Genomic DNA, 18,070 nt, shown 5'->3' on the forward strand with positions numbered 1-18,070 from the left:
TGAGTCAAGAGTGCAAACCACCACTGTGAAACCCCTCTGTAACTGTTATTATTGCAATCCAAATTCTTCGGAGTCAACCTGAAATTTCAAACTACACATCACCAGACTCTGTTTCCAGTGAAACATTTCTCTCAAGGCAAGGAATGGGAATGTCTTCCTACCTGTGGTCTGGTTTTTTGGTTCCCTCTCAGCCACAGAGCTGTGAGTTCTATTTACCCAGCTCTTTATTTAAAGAGCACTTCAACACTCAAACAACCAGCTGGAACAAATTGTAATCATTGAAAAATTAAAAAAACCGGACAGTGAAGGGGCTTGTCTGATGTGCAAAGACAACCCATTTCATAATTGGGAAGCAACAACCGAAAAATCTCCCATCCTACCGTGGCTTTTATTTTTTGTTTTCATCTATGAAGTTGTTTTTCTCTTTTTAAATCTCTCACGGATGAATCGAGAGCAGTGTCTTGATTCAGTTTGCTTCGTGAAGAATTCTCTTCTGTGTGACTGATCTATCCATTCAGACTGAAGGCCCACGCTATTGTAAAAAAAAAAAAAAAAAAAATTCATTAATGCTTTCAAAGTGAACCGCAGAAATTATAATAACAGAAACAGATCTGTGTAAAAATGTAGGTGGTGAAAGTAAATTTTAAAAAAAAGATTAATATTAAACATTTATTCTGATTCTAAATGACTGGAAACTATAATGCACGGTATTCTGAGACCCTCCAATGATATAGTATTATGTAATCGCTTATATTACAAGATAATAGATGAAGACACGTTGCTGCATTATTTAATTGCCATGGACTCTTTTCTCCGCTCAGCTGTCTCAAAGAGCTGGAGAGATCTACAACAGCTTCCTGTCCAGCAAAGCCACCATGCCGGTCAACATTGACAGCCAAGCGCAGCTGGCCGACGACGTGCTCACCTCCCCGAGGCCCGACATGTTCAAGACCCAGCAGCTACAGGTACCGCCGACGCTGCAATCTATTAAGCTCATCTCTTAAGTCTTCTCCCGTTTGAATTATTAAGCAGGTTTGATATCGAGCCGGAGATCAAGATGTTTTCTTGACAGCAATAATGGAGCGGGGAATTCGAGTGCGGTCGGGGGGCTTTGTTCCCATCTCGCCTTTAGTCACTTTGCACAAGCATATTGAGGGGGTTTTTTTGTTGTTTTTTTCTTTCTTGGCCATCTGGGTTTGTTTACAAAAGGGCTCTGAGTCTCTACCCGGGAAATAAACACAAACTGGCATACACCCACAAAGAGCCCAGTACGTACTGTACACACGGACCCGGAGACATTCAGTCAGAAATCTGTATATTTTCCCAGCTTGCTCATGAGTATGATTAAATGTTAACTGCAGGGACTCCTGTCATAACATTAGCATTATGAGAACACCAGCAGTGGTTTGTCTGTTGTTTCGTCATACAATCTTTGTACATCCTGCCTCCCTTATTATCTCCAACCGACTTCAACAAACCATCCATCCCTCCGTCTTACCTTTCTTTTTTCTTTCCTCTCCTCCGTTTGCCACGTCCACAGATCTTCAACCTGATGAAGTTCGACAGCTACTCGCGGTTCCTCAAGTCCTCCCTTTACCAGGAGTGCATGCGTGCGGAGGTGAACGGCCAGCCTTTACCGGACCCCTACCAGATCCCGTGTAGTCCCGCACCGTCCAAACACAGCGCCAGCTCCGACCGCTCCACCCTGTCCACACCAAAAAAGGTATATTCATTTTTCCAGTTATTCCAGCATCGTCCAACATGTTGCCAGCCGGAGAGATCAAATCAAATTGGTCTTCCAACTTGCAGGATGTGAGAAAACAGAGGTCGGGGAGGTCACTGAATGAAGACGGCAGAGACGAGAGTGCTGACAAGAAGCGCGGCATTTTCTTCTCGTGGTCCCGCAACAGGAGCTTCGGGAAGGGTCCAAAGAAGAAAGACATTGGAGACATTAACCTTGGTGAGGGATTATTTTACCAACCTCTTTGATTGGTGGCCGCTCAAGTGTCCTTGAGCAACACCGAGGCACCGTTTACACAACTTTTTGAGAACGGCTCTGCAGGTGGAACTTTTTGAAAAGGCTTCGTCTCCATGTAGACAGTGGAAAAATGCCGCTACTGCACATGTTTACCACAGCCAGAGTAAATAGTTCTTCTGCACATGCACAAATAGATGGACAATAACAACAATGGCGGCCTCCACTCCTCTGAAAAGAAAAGACAAAAACAATGCGTTTTCACTTGAAACTTTGTGTTAACGGGGTCATAAATTCCTCCCAGCTTCAGAATTGCCACAAGCTTCATGCAGGGGGAGGCATGTCGGGACAAAACTGCCCCGCAGAAATCACAAACACACACCACCGCTACGGTGGGAAATTCACTTGCTGAAGACTGGCATTTAGACATTGTCAGGCTTTCCCCCAAAGAGCTTTTGGAGCAATAAAATATCCAAACAATGTTGATGTTGTGAAACATTTTGATATTGTGACGTGTTGGCTACATTTCAGTGGCTTCGGTTCTATTCTTGTGTAAGTCCTCGTTAGTTTCTCATGACATTTGTTTACAAACATACCTCAAAAGCCAAAGGATTTCAGTCAAAAATGAAACTTTTCCAAGTAAAATTTTCCGGCTAAATGTATTTTAGTCATGTCATTTTCTGGCATGGCATATTTCAGGAATAAATAGCAGCAAAATACTATAGTTGCACTTAAAAATTCTATCACACACCCTCTGTTTATTCACATATCTTGTTCAATGCCATGCACCTCGCCGCATGCCAAGATTTTCAAATCCAAAACATTATTATTAGTCATGATATAGCTTGACACTATCTGGGTGTTGCATATTGTAAGTGTCATTTAGGACGAGTGGAGTGTTAATACCTCTTATCAGCACAAATTCATCATCGTCTGCCTTGTTCCGCGCAGACTACTGGGGAAGCAACGGGAGGAGGGAGTCCCAGGGCTCCTTGTCGTCCGGCACCAGCCTGGAGATGGCCACTTCCTGCTCGGCTGGCAAAATCGAGGTAAGATTCCTCTGGCCCGATCACCATGGCAACACAGAGCCCAGTGTCTGGTGAAGCCATCATAACAGGCCTGCGTTTTCTCTTCTTCTACTTGTCAGCCCACTCATATGTTGTTTATGGATCGCGTCGACACAATCGACAGCTAAATCAACCATTTGAATCTCGCTTGTGTTAATCCTCCGTCCTCAGGCAGATAATCGCCACTCAGTCGGAGTGTGGGAACGATCACCCAAACAATGTAGCGTGCTGCTGCCCAACGGTTCCTCCTCTTCCATCACCCTGCGACCCGGCGCCTCCATCAGAGATGTGCTTCAAGATCTCTGTCAAAACATTAGTGTCAACATCGCCGCCGTCGACCTCTTCCTGGTGGGAGGAGAGAAGGTGAGCGAGGCTGAGAAATGCTAAGAGCATCTACAGCTATTATCTCGGAAAACACAGATGGAACTCTTTCTTAATGGAAACACCCCCGATGTTCATTATATACGACTGTTAAACACAACTGTGATTGACCTCAAAGTTTCATCACACTTTCCTTTACGAGAGTCCTTTTTTGACCTTTACCAGGTACACAATAGGAAAAACATTTTTTTATTATTATTATTTACCGGGTAAACTGTGTTAAAAAACTTTTTTTTTTTTCTTCCAAGTCACTCAATTCATTCAGATTCATTTGTGCAACTGAATCTGAACTTTTTTCACATAGAGCCAATATACAAAGCAGAATATTAAGAACATCAAGGAAACATTTTCCTGGAATGGAGATCATGGATAAATTGGAAAAAAAAATGCACTGTAAAATATGTGTAAAACAATAATATTGCAAAAGTTCTAAATGTACATAAAAGAAAAAAATAATAATGAATTATAGAGTACAGTGATAGTAACTGTGTGTTTGGCTGCTTCATGCCCTTCCTGTAAGTCTGGAAAAATCCATTTCTCAAAAGCATACACACAAAACAAAGACAAGAAAGACACAAAGAGAACACCAGCCTGGCAGATGTTATCTTTCAGTATGTGCTTTGTTATGCAGCTTTGCTGATCTGCACCTCTTCCACTGTTTTCTCCTTCAGCCGCTCGTGCTGGACCAGGATTGTATGACCCTCAGCTCGCGAGATTTGAGGCTGGAAAAGCGAACCCTCTTTCGGTATAAACCGGCTGCTTTAGTCCTTTTAAAGATCTCTGTTTTTACTGCTGCTCTTTCACGGCCATCTCTCTTTGTGCTTGCCGTCAGACTGGACCTGGTGCCCATCAACCGTTCCGTGGGGCTGAAAGCTAAACCCACCAAACCAGTCACAGAGGTTCTGCGTCCTGTGGTGGCTAAATACGGCCTCCACCTCAGTGATCTTGTGGCTAAAATAGTAAGTTGTCCCCAGTGGTCACAATCCCTTAATCTTTTTTTTTTTTTTCTTCTTCTTCTTCTTTTTTTGAAGCCCCCGTGTGTTGATGGAGCGGTCTGTGCAGTGTGTGACAGTGCCACAGGGTGGAGTATCATGGTCAGGGGAGGGAATGAACCGCATCCTTTTCCATCCCTACACGGTGGTTAGCACTCTGACTCAGCCCAGCCTGCTAAGACGGAGGTGCAGGGCTATAATTAAGAATGACGACACTGCTCAAACATGCCGGCTCTTTACTCCTCCCCTGAACCCCCGTCAGATTTATTTTAGTGCCGTGGGTTTCCAGGCATTACAACTGGATTATATCGTCGGCCAGAGCTGAAAGATGGGTTGGAAATTAAGCAAACTCTTGTGTGCACCATTAGGAGCTATAGGCACAAGATTTATATTACTGTATTTAACTACCGCTCGAGTACTTTGTACTTTTCTCATCACTGTCTTAGCGATTTGTTTTAGATTAGTTTTAGATCAACTGAAAACTTCCAGCATTGGGACTCATGTATGGATGAGGCATAAATGCACATACATCTAATCCTTCATCGTATCTGTCAGTCCATTTAGTGAACGGTACAATAGAAAAATAACAAAAGATTTCTATTGAATGTATTGTCTATGACAGAGTGAACGAGAGGCTGTTTCAACATCTCGTATCCAAGTATATGAACTTCTTGCTTCGAGGAAAAGTGTGGTGTTAAACATGAGGCCTGTGGACCCAAACTGGCCTGCAAGAGGCTCCAATCCGTCCAAACCACCAGGCCAATTGTAAAATTTCAAAGAACACATTGATATATTTATTTTAATTTAAAATGTCTTCAGTCAAGTGGACACAACACCAATAATGCAGCAGCTGGAGGAATTTTTTATTAATTTTTTTGCACATTTCACTGTATTTTGCACCAGAAGGTTTCATTAAAAAAGGACTTTATATTGTAATTTTTGGTAGTAATCGTTTGGTTTTGCAAAAATGTCAGCATTTCCATCACATGCACTCTACCACAGCAAAGAAAAACCTTAATGTTTCAGTTTAAAGGTTATTACGGCGCAATTTTACTGGCCACTCCAGATGAAATTGGGTTTTAAGTGGCTCCTCAACAGAAATGAGTTTGACACCCCCGATCTATATCCTTCACTTATTACTTGTTCTTGATCAACGAAAAATGAGGTCATGCTATTTGCTTCTCTTTTTTTCGTCAGAGCGGTGAGACCGAGCCTTTGGACCTCGGCGCTCCCATATCGAGTCTGGACGGCCTGCGAGTCGTGTTAGAGCGAGCAGATCCGTCTTCAGGGAAAGGTACAACCAATTAACCAAATATTAGACGTAAAACTCAGTATTGAACAGAAACGACAAAGAGAAAACAACTTCACATTTCAGTTTTAACCATTTTCTCTCTCTGTCAAACAGACAAATCCAAGTCTTCCTCTTTAAAAGGCCACCCTCCGACGAGGAGTTTTTCTGCAACAGTAAGTACCCCTGACATTTTATTTGTCCTTAAACTGGGTGCTTGACGGTCCAAAGGTGGTGATTCGTACCTTCACTATTTTCTGCACTGCTTCTGCCAACGTTCTGTGTCCCTCAGTAGAGTGCTGCAAGAGTCACAGCTCAGAAATAAAATTAAAAAAAACAAAAAACTTTATCATTTTTCTTGTTCCTCAATCTTGGTTTGCTCATAACTTTTAGTCAAATGCTGAAAATAGGGCAATTGGTTTAAAAGTAGACCAGTAGAATACGAGACAAGTAATGAAACCTAAATGAATTGCTAAGACAAAAGACTTGTGGATAATTGGTTAGAAATCAAATTAGGACCTTTGTGGTGTTGACGTTGAACTCATAAGGCCTTAATTTAACTTCTGGCTTCGTGTTTGGGCTTAAAGCATCATTAAAGTGGCGTTTATTACGTGGACGAGTCACAAAGTTTGGGAAGAATGAAATAACTATTAAAAATCCAATTGCCTTGATGGTGGGAAAAGCTTTGTCCTCCTTGCAGCACTCTCTCATAACTCCACCTTTTCTAATATTGAGGCAATGTTTAGCTGTCACTTGGTGTCTGTTTTCTACTTTTTTTTTTTTTTTTTTTTTGTCTTCTTCTCTAACACCGCCGGCGGCTGACTCACTTGCTCATATTATCAGTTGCGACTTTACTGCGTCGTACGCGAACAGATCGTATTTAGTCTCGACGCTATCGGGGTCAGTGAAAGACACACGGTCGACAGATGGACTGGGCTCGTCTTCACATGAAGAATCTCAGTAAATCTGGACGGCGCTCGGCAGGGTGCTTTGGCAGTTCGTGCTCAGCCTTCCGTTTACGAAACACCACAACCCCCCACCCCCCCACCCCCACCCCCACCCACCAACCCCTCCGTCTCCGCCCCTCCATCCCCTAACAGAGTGCATTGTTATTGTTGCATCTGCAGGGAGATGAGAGGTCAACACCAAAGGACTTTTCTGTGAGAGCAAGCGGACCAGACTCAGCACTCCCAGGGGAAAAGCGAAAACAGAAAAAGATTAATATAGATGAAGCAGAAGGTAAACTCCCCTTTTCTCTCTGTTTTTTTTTTTTTTTAACTTGTGGTGGATTTTCTTAGCTTTGCTTGGCCTCAGGACTAACTGAAATCTCTGGCAAGGTGATTTTTCTCCGTCAGGTGTGAGGCTGCTACACTGCATGTCCAACAGAACTAATCCTTCTCTGCCGTGCGTTTTGATGGGTTTAAGCGAGGTCGATGGTTTGGTGTGTCTCCTCAGAATTCTTTGAGCTGCTGAGCCGGGCGCAGAGCACCCGAGCTAACGACCAGCGGGGACTCCTGAGCAAAGAAGACCTGGTGCTCCCCGACTTCCTGCGTCTGACGTCGCCCACCTCCTCCTGCTCCGTCTCCTCCGACCTGGCCTGCTCCACCCCCGAATCCCTGAAGCAGGGCCGAGAGAACGGCGCCCCGCCCCGGGGGCTGCTCACCTCCAGCCTGCGCTCGGAGAGCCTGGACTCGTCCCTCAGCTCCAGCGCCAACGGTCTCTCCGGGCCCAGGCGGTGCCTCATGCCCCCTCCTCGCCACCCCACCTTCGGCACCCACCTGTCCCCCATCTCCAGGCCCTCGGACGTCCGGCCGAGCCTCCGCACCGTGGAGGAGGACGCCCACGGCGACCTGACCCTGGTGGGCGAGGGCGACATCAACAGCCCCAACAGCACGCTGCTGCCTTCGTCGCCGTCGTCCATGCCGTCGTTCGGGAGCAGCCTACCCGAAGCCAACTTCACGCCACCGCCGTCCTGCTCCCAGTCTCAAGAGGCAGGTGGAGAAGAAAAGTCCACTTCAGGTATTTCTAGAGTGTAATAATCCAGTGCTCCGCCTGTCTGTGTGTGTGTGTGTGCGTGTGTTTGTGTGTGTGGGTGTGTGTGTGCGTGTGTTTGTGTATATGCGTGTATGTGTGTGTGTACGTATGCATGTGTGCTCCCTGTGGTCCAAACCTGACCACTTCTCATGATGAAAAAAACAAAACAAAAAAAAAAAAACTACACTGACTCTGATGCACTTTATCGACAGATTGATCTTGACTCTTTCTCCGTTTGCCTGATTTGTTTCGATTCACCCCGACTGAGCTCGTGTGCGGCTTGATGGTAAAGAAACTCAGATCCACTTGTAAATACGTTCTGTGTATATTTTGTTGGAGCGAGTCGTGTTTACTTTGAGGCCCCATCCCATGCACATACAAGCCGCTGAGTTTACCGTGTGATTGGAATCCGGTTAATATCTACACTTCTGTTGTTGTTTATTGGTGCATGCAAATGTGTCTGATTGCAGATCTTATTGATTATATTGATTACATATGCACCACAGGGTCAATACTTTGATACCTTTTTTGATACCACGTGTGAAATGATGCGACGACTGAAGCTCCAAACAACAACGGATCTACAATCTGAGGTTTTGGAATTTACTGCTACAGATATACGGAATCTCTGTAATTGGCTTTTTTTTTTTTTAAATCTCTCAACATACAGGATGTAAATATGATATTTGTTGTTGCATGAATAACTTTCTTTCAAGATCGACTTACCGAATGAAGTTGATATCAGTCTAGAAAAGTTTGTTTTTACATCATAGCGCATATCAAATTTTCCCCTTATAAACGGTGCCTATTTGTAAGTAACATGCATTTGTGGGATGAGCAGCAGAGTTGAAAGCTGTTTTTCTTGTGCGCAGACGTATCTCCGCTGCTCACCCCACACATGCACGTCCTTTACAAATGTGGCTTTCCACTCGGTATGAGACTTATTTGATTCTTTTCTCCGTGGTATCAAAGACGGTATCGGCGATCATTTCTTTCTTCAGTGATCATGTAGAAGTTCAGATATTGTGAAAACCCTCATCCATCGATCAGTTCAATGACCCATGTTTGGACTGTGCTGGAGTCGTAAGACATTCTACTGAAGATCAGGACATTTGACAGCGAGGAGATTTAGCGTCATGTACCCCCCCCCCCCCCCAAAAAAAAAAAAGCTGCTTTACAGTGGTGGACCTACGAATGATGAACAATCAGTGGAAAACAAATGCTGTATTCCTCTCCAACCCACCCCATTTAGTTGAGAGCAATTCAACAATGTCGGTGTCAAAAAGCTTTTTTTTTTTCTTTCTTTCTTACGCAACTCCCAAAAGAAAAAAAAACGAGAGAAAAGAAACGGTGAGCCAGTAAACATTGTCCAGCTCACGCTGTGGTGGAAACACTCATTTGGAGGACAAGTGGTCCTTAGTGCCGGTGACATTGTTGAAGTGCCTGTCATTCTTTCTCTGGCTCGTTCACCCCCCCCTCCCGAGGTGCCTGTTGTAGATAATCACTGCCAATAAACTCTGTACCTGTGATTGAATAGATCTAATAAATGTTAGAATTGGAAATCACTCTTGTCTGTCTTTTTAAGCATTCGTGAGATCAGTTTTCTCTCCCGTCCTCGACTTGTCCGCCTCCTCATTCCTTCCCTCCCGTTCGCTCTCCTTTCGCTCTGTCACATGTCGTCTTGTGCAGCTTCCTCCTCTCATCATCTCCCACTCCTCCGTGTCGCCGCTCGCTGTGTGTGTGTGTTTGTTTGTTTGATTGCTCGGCCTACCTGCTCGTTTCTTATTGTGAGTTGTTTATTATTTACCTCCTGGGTCCATCGCTGTGTTGTGTGTAGCTTTTTTTCTTTTCCTTTCATGGGTTTTGGTGAATCCTTTTGCTGGTCTTTTTGAATCTTGGTGATTTCAAAGCTTTGCTGCGTTGTTGGTTGGTGGTGCTTGAAGTGCTGATTTGTCTTCCCCATCATTTGTGTGTGTGTGTGTGTGTGTGTGTTTCTGGGATGATTTTGGTTTGATTCCACTCCAGCTCAAATATCCACTTTAAAGACTTTCAGAATAAAACCACAAGCAGAAGATAAATCACGCTCGACGTGTTTTTCCCACTTCAAGGTCATGAACCTGACCTCTCTGGCTTTGAATTAGTGACCGGGCTTTAAGCGGCGAGGGGAAACGTACACGAGGTGACGAGGAGGAACCGATGCCTTTCAGCTCCACTCGTCTCCACTCCTTTTTTTTTTTTTTTTTTTTTTTTGGTTGCTAAGTGCGTCGGGCTGATTCTTCCCACCACCGGGCACCATGGTAACCTTATCCACCAGTTGACTGAGCTCCAGATAGAAACTGTCACTACTGCTTCTTTATCTACCTCTGCTGCCTGTTCCTCCGTCTCTTCCTTCTACCCACTTGCTGAAATAGAAGTGCATGATTCAGTGCAGCCGTATTTTTAACGCGGTTTGCCACCTTGCTGCTCGGGGGAACCTGCAGAAAATGCAGAAAGTTAACACGCCTCCATTCTCTCTCTCTCTCTCTCTCTCTCTCTCTCTCTCTCTCTCTCTCTCCAGAAAGACTTTAGAAAGTTGTTGCCTTACGATTTTGGTGCAGGGTCAAGTTCTTAGGTTCGAGGATGAGTTTAGGAGAGAAACACCCACTCAATAGGAATAAAAACGACTCCAAAAAGTTGCACTTTTGTTTCAGTATGTTTGCATGGAAATATTGCAACCAGCAATGTTTTAATACCATGGAGGAGGCAGGATGCATCATTAGGATTTAAATGTAATGCAGTTAAGAAAAACAAGAACATGCAGGTGGACTTGAAGCAATGCAATTGATCTTGTAATGAATCGGACTCCAGTAATTTATGCAAAAGAGGAGGAAAAAGGTTCTTCTATAATGAGAGTATCTTTTCTCCAACATGCTGCCTTTTACTTGGCAGGTCAGGTGTAAATGAGCCCTCATTAAAGTGTGATCTGATGCCCTCTTATTCCCTCAATCATCACCCAATCCCGGCTGTAGTCGCTTCCCAGTGCCCACTAGGGGGCGACATCGCACAGTGCACGGTAACTCCACTCGGAGTGCCACTTGAAACTCAATGCAAAGTGTGTTCGGACGCTAAAGCCTCACAAGAAAGTGCAGGTTGAAGGATTTGCATGAATACTAAGCGTGAGATTACAGCCGTGGTTGATAGCGAGCTCGTCTCCTTTTTGCTTCAGTGTTTTAGTCGGCACAAGATTAAAGGATTCCTTGGAGTAATGGGGAACCAATCTTAGGGACCATTTCCACAAGATGGCTTGTAATGGCTCACTTTCAGCAGCTGAGATACCATATGGCTCAGTTTTACTTCAAGCCTGGTTCACCCTCCTTTTCCTCCTCCTGGTGTCGGCTCTCAGAGCTGACAGCCGTTGACCCCGGCCCGGCTTTATCACCCGTCCGGCGGTCAGAGGAGGGAATCGATGCAGATCTCTGGCAGTGGGCCACGGCTGATCTCTGGACTGGGTCCACTCCAGGCTGACTGGTTCGCCTCAGCGACCCCGGCGCCTGCCAGGCCTGCAGACGAGACGGGCCGCATGAGGCCTGGACGCGTTAAACGGTGGTGTCGAGGCCTGATTTTTAAATGGTGCCACTCGGCAGGCAAGACGGAGGACTGAGAACCTGCACGATGAAGATGTTTGTATAGATAAATACTCCGAGGATAAGACGGGTATCTCCGAGTCATTCATTCTAAAAAATGAATAAAGGTTTTATACAAAAGCCAAAGGCACTGTAGTCACAATGAACCCGTCCCCTTATATCCAAGTTTACTGCTCTATAGAGTCCATAATCTTAGATTTTGTTTATTTGATCATATAAACCCGAATCAATGAAGCACTCTGAAATGACTTTTTAAAATATACGTATATTGAAATCGAAGGACTCACGCAAGTAAATTCCATGTGCAAATAAAATTCAAACCTGATTAGAGAATCTAACTCTGCATTGTTTGTTCAACACAGTTAACCGTTAGCTACTCCGATCAGTGATTAAATCATGAAGTTATTAATCTACACTGTGAGAAATGATCTCAGGTTGTAGCTACGTCCCTTCTGAAGACAAGCCTGACAACGTTTAAACAAAAACGACAATAAGGCAAACTTTTTATGTTTTCACGCCTTCATAATAATAATGATTATTATTAAGTGTGATTGTTGGAGTTATTTGTTGCTCCTCTGTGTTATATTCATCACTAAACACATGTTGATTATACAGTTATGAACACGCTAAACTATATGCAGTGGAGCATTTTATCTTATTATTGGATATAAAGTGTATTAAGATTTTTTAGGTTTCTGTTATTCTGATATATTTCAGTCCATCCGTCCATCGTCAATCTACAGCAGGGGCGTCAAACCGAAAAAACTGTCCCACAAGAGGCTCCGACTCGTCAAGAAAACTGTTAACATTTCAACAAGAATGTTGATTTTGACTTTTAGTCATTTTCTGTTGTAATTTGTGGAAAATAGCAACATTATCATGTGGCCTCTGCACCACAGCAAAGACAGTCATTTAAATGCAAAGGTTATTATTGATGATTTTACCAGTCCGGCCCACTCAGAATTCTATTAGTCCTGAATTAAAATGTGTTTAACTCCCCTGATCCTCAGAATCCCATCGGCGTCACCAATATCAGCCCAACTTCTCTACCCTCAGCAGCCAGGATATAAACATAGTTGAGGCAGCTTTGTAAATTTTACAGTGTCCTCACTCCACATACCATCATCAATGCATCACGGGCAGCTGGAAATCCCCCGTGAGCGAGATTTCCCTTCAAGTGTTACAAGTTACGACCAATGCTCTGCTTTTATTCCCAGCCATGATGTGTGTTAACATCAAAACAGTGCCTGGATTTCTCTGGAAGGTCAGCGCGGCCGCTCGGCTCGTGCGCAAGGGTTTCTGAGGTTCTGCTTAAGGTCATCTGTTGCCGCTCACATGCTTGTGTTTACATCTGCGCGGAGCGGCGGTGATTCACAGGGCCGGAGTCGGGCCCGGGCGTCCGTGTGTTTGAGTGAGCGCGGCCTCCGTGTTTAGAGTCGGCGGGGCCACGCGCTTCACATGAAAAGTGGAAAGTTTACCACTCATCATAACGGTGGGGCCAGCGTCTCGCTGAGTTCACATGCAGAGAGAGAGAGAGCAAGAGAGGCCGTGACAGGATGTTTGATTTAACGGGTTTCATCATGAGCTCATGCAGCACTTAATTGTCAGCGCTGATGTTCAAATATACCGCTTGTGACGTTTATATATATATAAGTCATCCCTTCCTAATTTCATTCAGTACTTTTCCATGACTTGGCATGTGATTTAAGGAAGTTCAGGCGGAAGTTATTATGTCATCAAAGTTGTTGGACGGCAGCTGCCCGGATTACACAACTAACTAACCAACCGTCCAATTATATAAACATGTTCAACTGAAGCAGCGTGGGGAGTTTAAATGTAAAAGCACGCATGGGGGGGGGTAAAGTTTCTCCGAGTCGATTTGTGGATGTGGCCTGAGAAGTCGAATCAAAGTATAACTGGGTTGTAAGTATGTTTGTTCAATCATGACCGTGTAAAAAGGACATTTGAATCAAACGTGTGTTAAATTCAGCGATTTACTCAATGAACCAATGAAGACTCGAGGCAACATTTTCTTGTATCCCTTCATGACTAAATCTGATTGCGCTCCTCGTTTAAGACTTGGACGAGACATCATTTTGCCAATTTTGAGTATTTTAATGAATCCTGACACTTTTTTTAATTGATCACTACACTTGAATGATTTGCCATCATTAAAAAACTCACTCTTCTCACAGCGCACAAACAGAAAAGGAATGTTATGAGTATTGACAGTACTGTCAGTTCTGCATGGCCTCCAAAACCTTCTGTTTTTTTTTTTTTCAATTTGAGCAAATTTACCTCCTTGTTTCTCTTTTCGGTGGAAACTCTGCTGCCTCTTCCTATCACGGTTTCAATGTTGCTAGAATAAATTGGACTTGAACGCTGCTGTTTGGGCAGATTTGTGAAATCTTGCACAAACGCCAAATGGCTCCAGGACCATGACTGTACACTGGATTTTGCCAACCATAATTATTCCACTCCAAGCAGCCGTCAATCAGATTTTTAGTTCATCAAATAATTGATTTAAACCAACTTTATGGAATAACTGAACAACTATCACTACTGTGGCGTTAACTAGCAACTACTTTTGTATTGGATTAAGCAGTTGAATAATAATAAGAAAACATTTTAGTTGACAAAACAAAATTTCATTATCTACACATTAATGCCATCAACCATCTGGCAAGCATGCATTAGGTAAACTCAGGGAGAGGCGTATCATCAGCCGCCATCTTGGATGGGTTTCCACCTTTGGCACATCCACTTCCATTGCTGCTGGAGGTCTGAAATATCACCTTTTTAATGTACAGAAACATCCTGGCAACCTGCGTAAAGAGACTGAATTCAATGAGTTGTGGTTATGTGGTGTAAACTCTCCTTCCTCAATGTGCTTGAGAGGACGCGGGTCCTCATTCAAGATGGCGGCGATGCTGATACTTCGGCTCCAAAAGGCATCCGCAGTCCACGCATTAACGCTACGTTTTCTCACACATCTCAGTGACTTCAGCTCTGACTTCACTTTGTTCTGTGCAGAACTTAACATAATAAAAACTCATTCCAGCCAACGATGTCATTTTGGCTCACATGAAGGTCGTTTGGTTGTACGACCAACCAGCCGGTAGCTGGAAATTTTGCCTTCACTTTCTGGATGTTGTTGTGTTCATCACTGTCGACAGTGTGTGTGTGTGTGTGTGTGTGTGTGTGTGTGTGTGTGTGTGTGTGTGTGTGTGTGTGTGTGTGTGTGTGTGTGTGTGTGTGTGTGTGTGTGTGTGTGTTCTATGCCCTAGTTGTTTTGGCACAAGTTTTATGCCAGATGCCATTCCTGACTCCAGACCCAGTCTGAGCAGTCGGAGGTTAGGAGCGCCACAGCAGCGAACCATCAACCGCCTCGCTGGCTTCTGAGCCTGATGTTTGTCTCTGGAGTTGTTAGAAATAAAGTTGGAACTTCTAATGTCTTTCAGTTAGAAATAAGTTGGGTACGTCCTTGTGATTTTTTTGGTCCAGTTTGCAAGACGTTTCAACTAAAAATGCACCGTTTTAGCATTTTTATTAAAAAAAACAAAAAAAAACTAAGTTAGGCGTTTACATGGCAATGACTGAAAACTATGTCGTTGGCATGCCAGGCCATGTTGGTGCTGTTTGTTTTTGTAATCAAACAAAGCACACAAGCACACAGAACAACACGCTGTAATCATTAACAATGGCGAGTACATGGACATGAGTATGGACAGACGATCCTCAACCGGGAGAATATGAACTGGGTGTCATGACACTCTGGCATTGTTGTTAATCTCCATCTCTGTTCATATAAAGCATTTTCAAAAAGTTGCACGTTGTGTTTTCAGTCACTTCGAGCACTGTTGTTCTGTAAACTGACACCCAAAACACAACAGTTTTTGCGTTTTCACTTGAAATCGTTGCTATGTAAACATCTACCTTCGTCATTACATAGTATGTGGATTCATGTATCCGCTCGTCCTAAATCTCCATCTCCTTTCTTTTTTACCCCCCCGACCAGAAACCACCCCCACCGTCAAATCGCCTGCCGACAGAGCCGACGCCGTGCACCCGGTCCAGGACGTGATGGACGTGGAGGGAGTGCACCTGGAGGAAGGGAACCCGGAAACATCGCAGGGCGAGGACTCCGAGCTCAGCCTCAGCTTCCAGGGCTACGTCGCCGAGCTGCGACACTGCCAGAGCAAAATGAGAAGCACCCAGATGCCCCAGAATGGCCGCAACCCCCCAGAGGGCAAGGACTGCAAGACAGACCTCTACAAAGCCACGATTGTTTAAAGGGACCCCCCCCCACCACCACCCCCACCCCCACCCCCACTTGCTGCACTTTTCAAGCCTGAGGCACTGCCGTCTGAAAGACAATTTATCAAACAATGGGCTGCATGTACAAGTTGTTTATTTCCTCTACGAAAATTAACGTTATGGTAATAGATATTGTATATTTGGTACAACTTCTGCCACCTCTTTGTTGAGTTGTAGTGTTTTGAGACAGTGATGTTTTTGTTTTTGGTAATAGTTTGATAAACTACGTGTTAAAATATTCTATTTGGAGCCACGTTAGACTGAAGAAGCATGAAACTCACTCCGGGCTACTTCTTTCTAATGGGGGGGGTTGAATTCCATCTGGTGTGAGATCATGATGTGTGATTATTTAGTTTGGGTTCGGTTGCTTCAGGATCGGTGCCACCACTGTCCAAAGCAAGAGCTTCAATGTTCACAGTGGATGTAAGACAAAAAGGGAATATATGAAGAACTGCAGCAAACCAGTTGGGAACTTGAAGAAAACCGAGGGGGGGTTTCCCCACATGCAGGCTTTTGATTTGCGAAGCATTATGAAATAGTTTTGCACAATATTTTAAGTTTTAATGTTAATAAAAAATTTTAAAAAATGACTCAGGGTTTTAAAAAAAAATAAAAATTACTCAAACCAGTAAATCACCTCATGTGTTGCTGCCCTGTTAGAAAAAAGTAGCCGCTGTCGTCCCGTAAGCTGCACAGGACTTTATTCTCAAGCAGGAAGAAAAAAAACCCACAACTTTCTTTAATATTTGACTTTTTCTTGTTTGTAACTGTCTTCCTATGTTTTCCAGTTGATCCTTTATAGCCTGTACCTTCTGCTTCTGTGGTTTTGAGGTTGTCCACATTGTTGAATGATTAAAAAAAAAAAGAAGAAAAAAAAAAGCTTTGGATGGTTGTAATTCCAACTAAAAGGACACTCTTGGCATTTTGTCGATCCCTCACCGTTCCCACATGTCATATCTGTCAAATGTGCATTCCGAGTTAGCCGGCGTCGTCAATAATTGACAGTCTTAGTTGACCGGTTTCCTTCACACAGTCGCCGCATGTGGAAGTGCTGCCGAACCGTCCAGCCTCCTCTCGGTATTTTTAGCTCCGGCATCTGGAAAGTGATTATTACAGCTGGTGAAAATTAGAGGTTAGATTGCAGGTCTGGAGCGTTTGTCTTGATGCAGCATGTCACTGCTGGAATGCTGATGGCACACCGAGCTCTGGAGGCTTTTCTTTAAAAATTATTTTCAGGCTCTTTGCTTTCATACTTTCTCTGTTCCAAATTGTGGTCATCATCGAGGTCTTAAATTCCCTCCCTGAGCCGGTTTTCCTTATCTTCAAAGATGTGAGACTGACTTCCGTGCCAGCCACACCTGTGGATGGGGCTCCTTGTCTAGACGATCGTCGACCTCGGTTTGTCTGCATGTGTTACAGAAGCTGCAGCTCTCTGGCACAATGCATGTTGGGTGGACACACCTGTATTACACACATGCATTTTGTAACAGCTGTGAAACTCATGTCAGCAAAGAGACGTCACACGTGTACTTATTATTAAAATCCAGCCTCGCATAAGAAGCTTTCGTGTGATCATACGATTCGAGCTGGAGAAATCCTACATATTCCAATTGTTAGGCTCTTTTACTAAGAGATGAACTAGTGAGGTTTTCCTCCAGGTACTCTGGTTTTCTCCTGCAGTCCAAAAACAGGAATTTAAGGTTAATTAGAGACATTAAATTGCCCCAAGGTGTGAGTGTGAAACTGAAAATGTAAGGTAAACCAAATAAATGTGTTATCAACTTAAAATTTCAAGAATAAAGTCAGAAAAAAGTATAACTCCAGAATAAAATCAAGAGGGATTTTCTCACTTAAGGACAAAAATCTTGATAAGATTCAACAGGCTGCTCTTGAGGTTTATAATCATCCTCGAAATTGTACTTTTAACTTCGGGGTGTCAAACACATTCTAGTTCAGAGGCGACATGCAGTCCAATTTCATCTTGGATGGTCCGGACCAGTAACATGGTGCCACAATTACCTTTAAATTTTAACTTTTAAGTTTTCCTTGTTGTGACACTGAGTATTTGTGATTAAAATGTCTGTATTAAAGTCAATTTTAATGAAACCTTGCGGTGCAAAATACAGTGAAATGTCCAAAGAAACTTCTATAGCTGTTGCATTATGCATGTTTTTACAAACTCACCCTGACAGCATGGCTTTGAAGCTAAAGTTCATTTCTAGCTTTCATGGCAGCGTCACCAAACTTAAGACATTTGTTTAAAATATTGACGAGTTCTTTGAAATTTAAAAAAAAATTGCTTGGTGGTTGGGCCAAATTGGAGCCTCTTGCAGGCTGGTTTTGGCCCACGGGTCTTATGTTTGACACACCTGGTCTAACTTTATTCCTCAAAT

General features: G+C 43.7%; 1 protein-coding gene across 4 annotated transcripts in view; it reads left to right on the plus strand.

The window, feature by feature from the left end:
• Window positions 1-16,531, plus strand: part of rgs12a (regulator of G protein signaling 12a) — a gene marked incomplete at its 5' end in the record, with an annotated part of 42,250 nt that extends 25,719 nt beyond the window's left edge. For 3 of the 4 annotated variants that reach the window (XM_080486409.1, XM_080486412.1, XM_080486411.1), the window contains 12 exons: window positions 822-965; window positions 1,541-1,723; window positions 1,810-1,960; window positions 2,927-3,024; window positions 3,214-3,405; window positions 4,095-4,168; window positions 4,256-4,382; window positions 5,613-5,709; window positions 5,821-5,879; window positions 6,831-6,942; window positions 7,159-7,722; window positions 15,379-16,531. In XM_080486409.1, coding sequence (XP_080342535.1) covers window positions 822-965; window positions 1,541-1,723; window positions 1,810-1,960; window positions 2,927-3,024; window positions 3,214-3,405; window positions 4,095-4,168; window positions 4,256-4,382; window positions 5,613-5,709; window positions 5,821-5,879; window positions 6,831-6,942; window positions 7,159-7,722; window positions 15,379-15,653 — 2,076 coding nt within the window. In that variant the 3' untranslated portion in view covers window positions 15,654-16,531. Of the gene's footprint in view, window positions 1-821; window positions 966-1,540; window positions 1,724-1,809; window positions 1,961-2,926; window positions 3,025-3,213; window positions 3,406-4,094; window positions 4,169-4,255; window positions 4,383-5,612; window positions 5,710-5,820; window positions 5,880-6,830; window positions 6,943-7,158; window positions 7,967-15,378 lie in introns of those variants that run through there. The other variant, XM_080486410.1, reaches the window with a different exon arrangement.
• Window positions 16,532-18,070: the final 1,539 nt, after the last annotated feature.

Source organism: Lipophrys pholis (genome assembly GCF_963383615.2).
Source record: "Lipophrys pholis genome assembly, chromosome: 18".
Classification (NCBI taxonomy): domain Eukaryota; kingdom Metazoa; phylum Chordata; class Actinopteri; order Blenniiformes; family Blenniidae; genus Lipophrys; species Lipophrys pholis.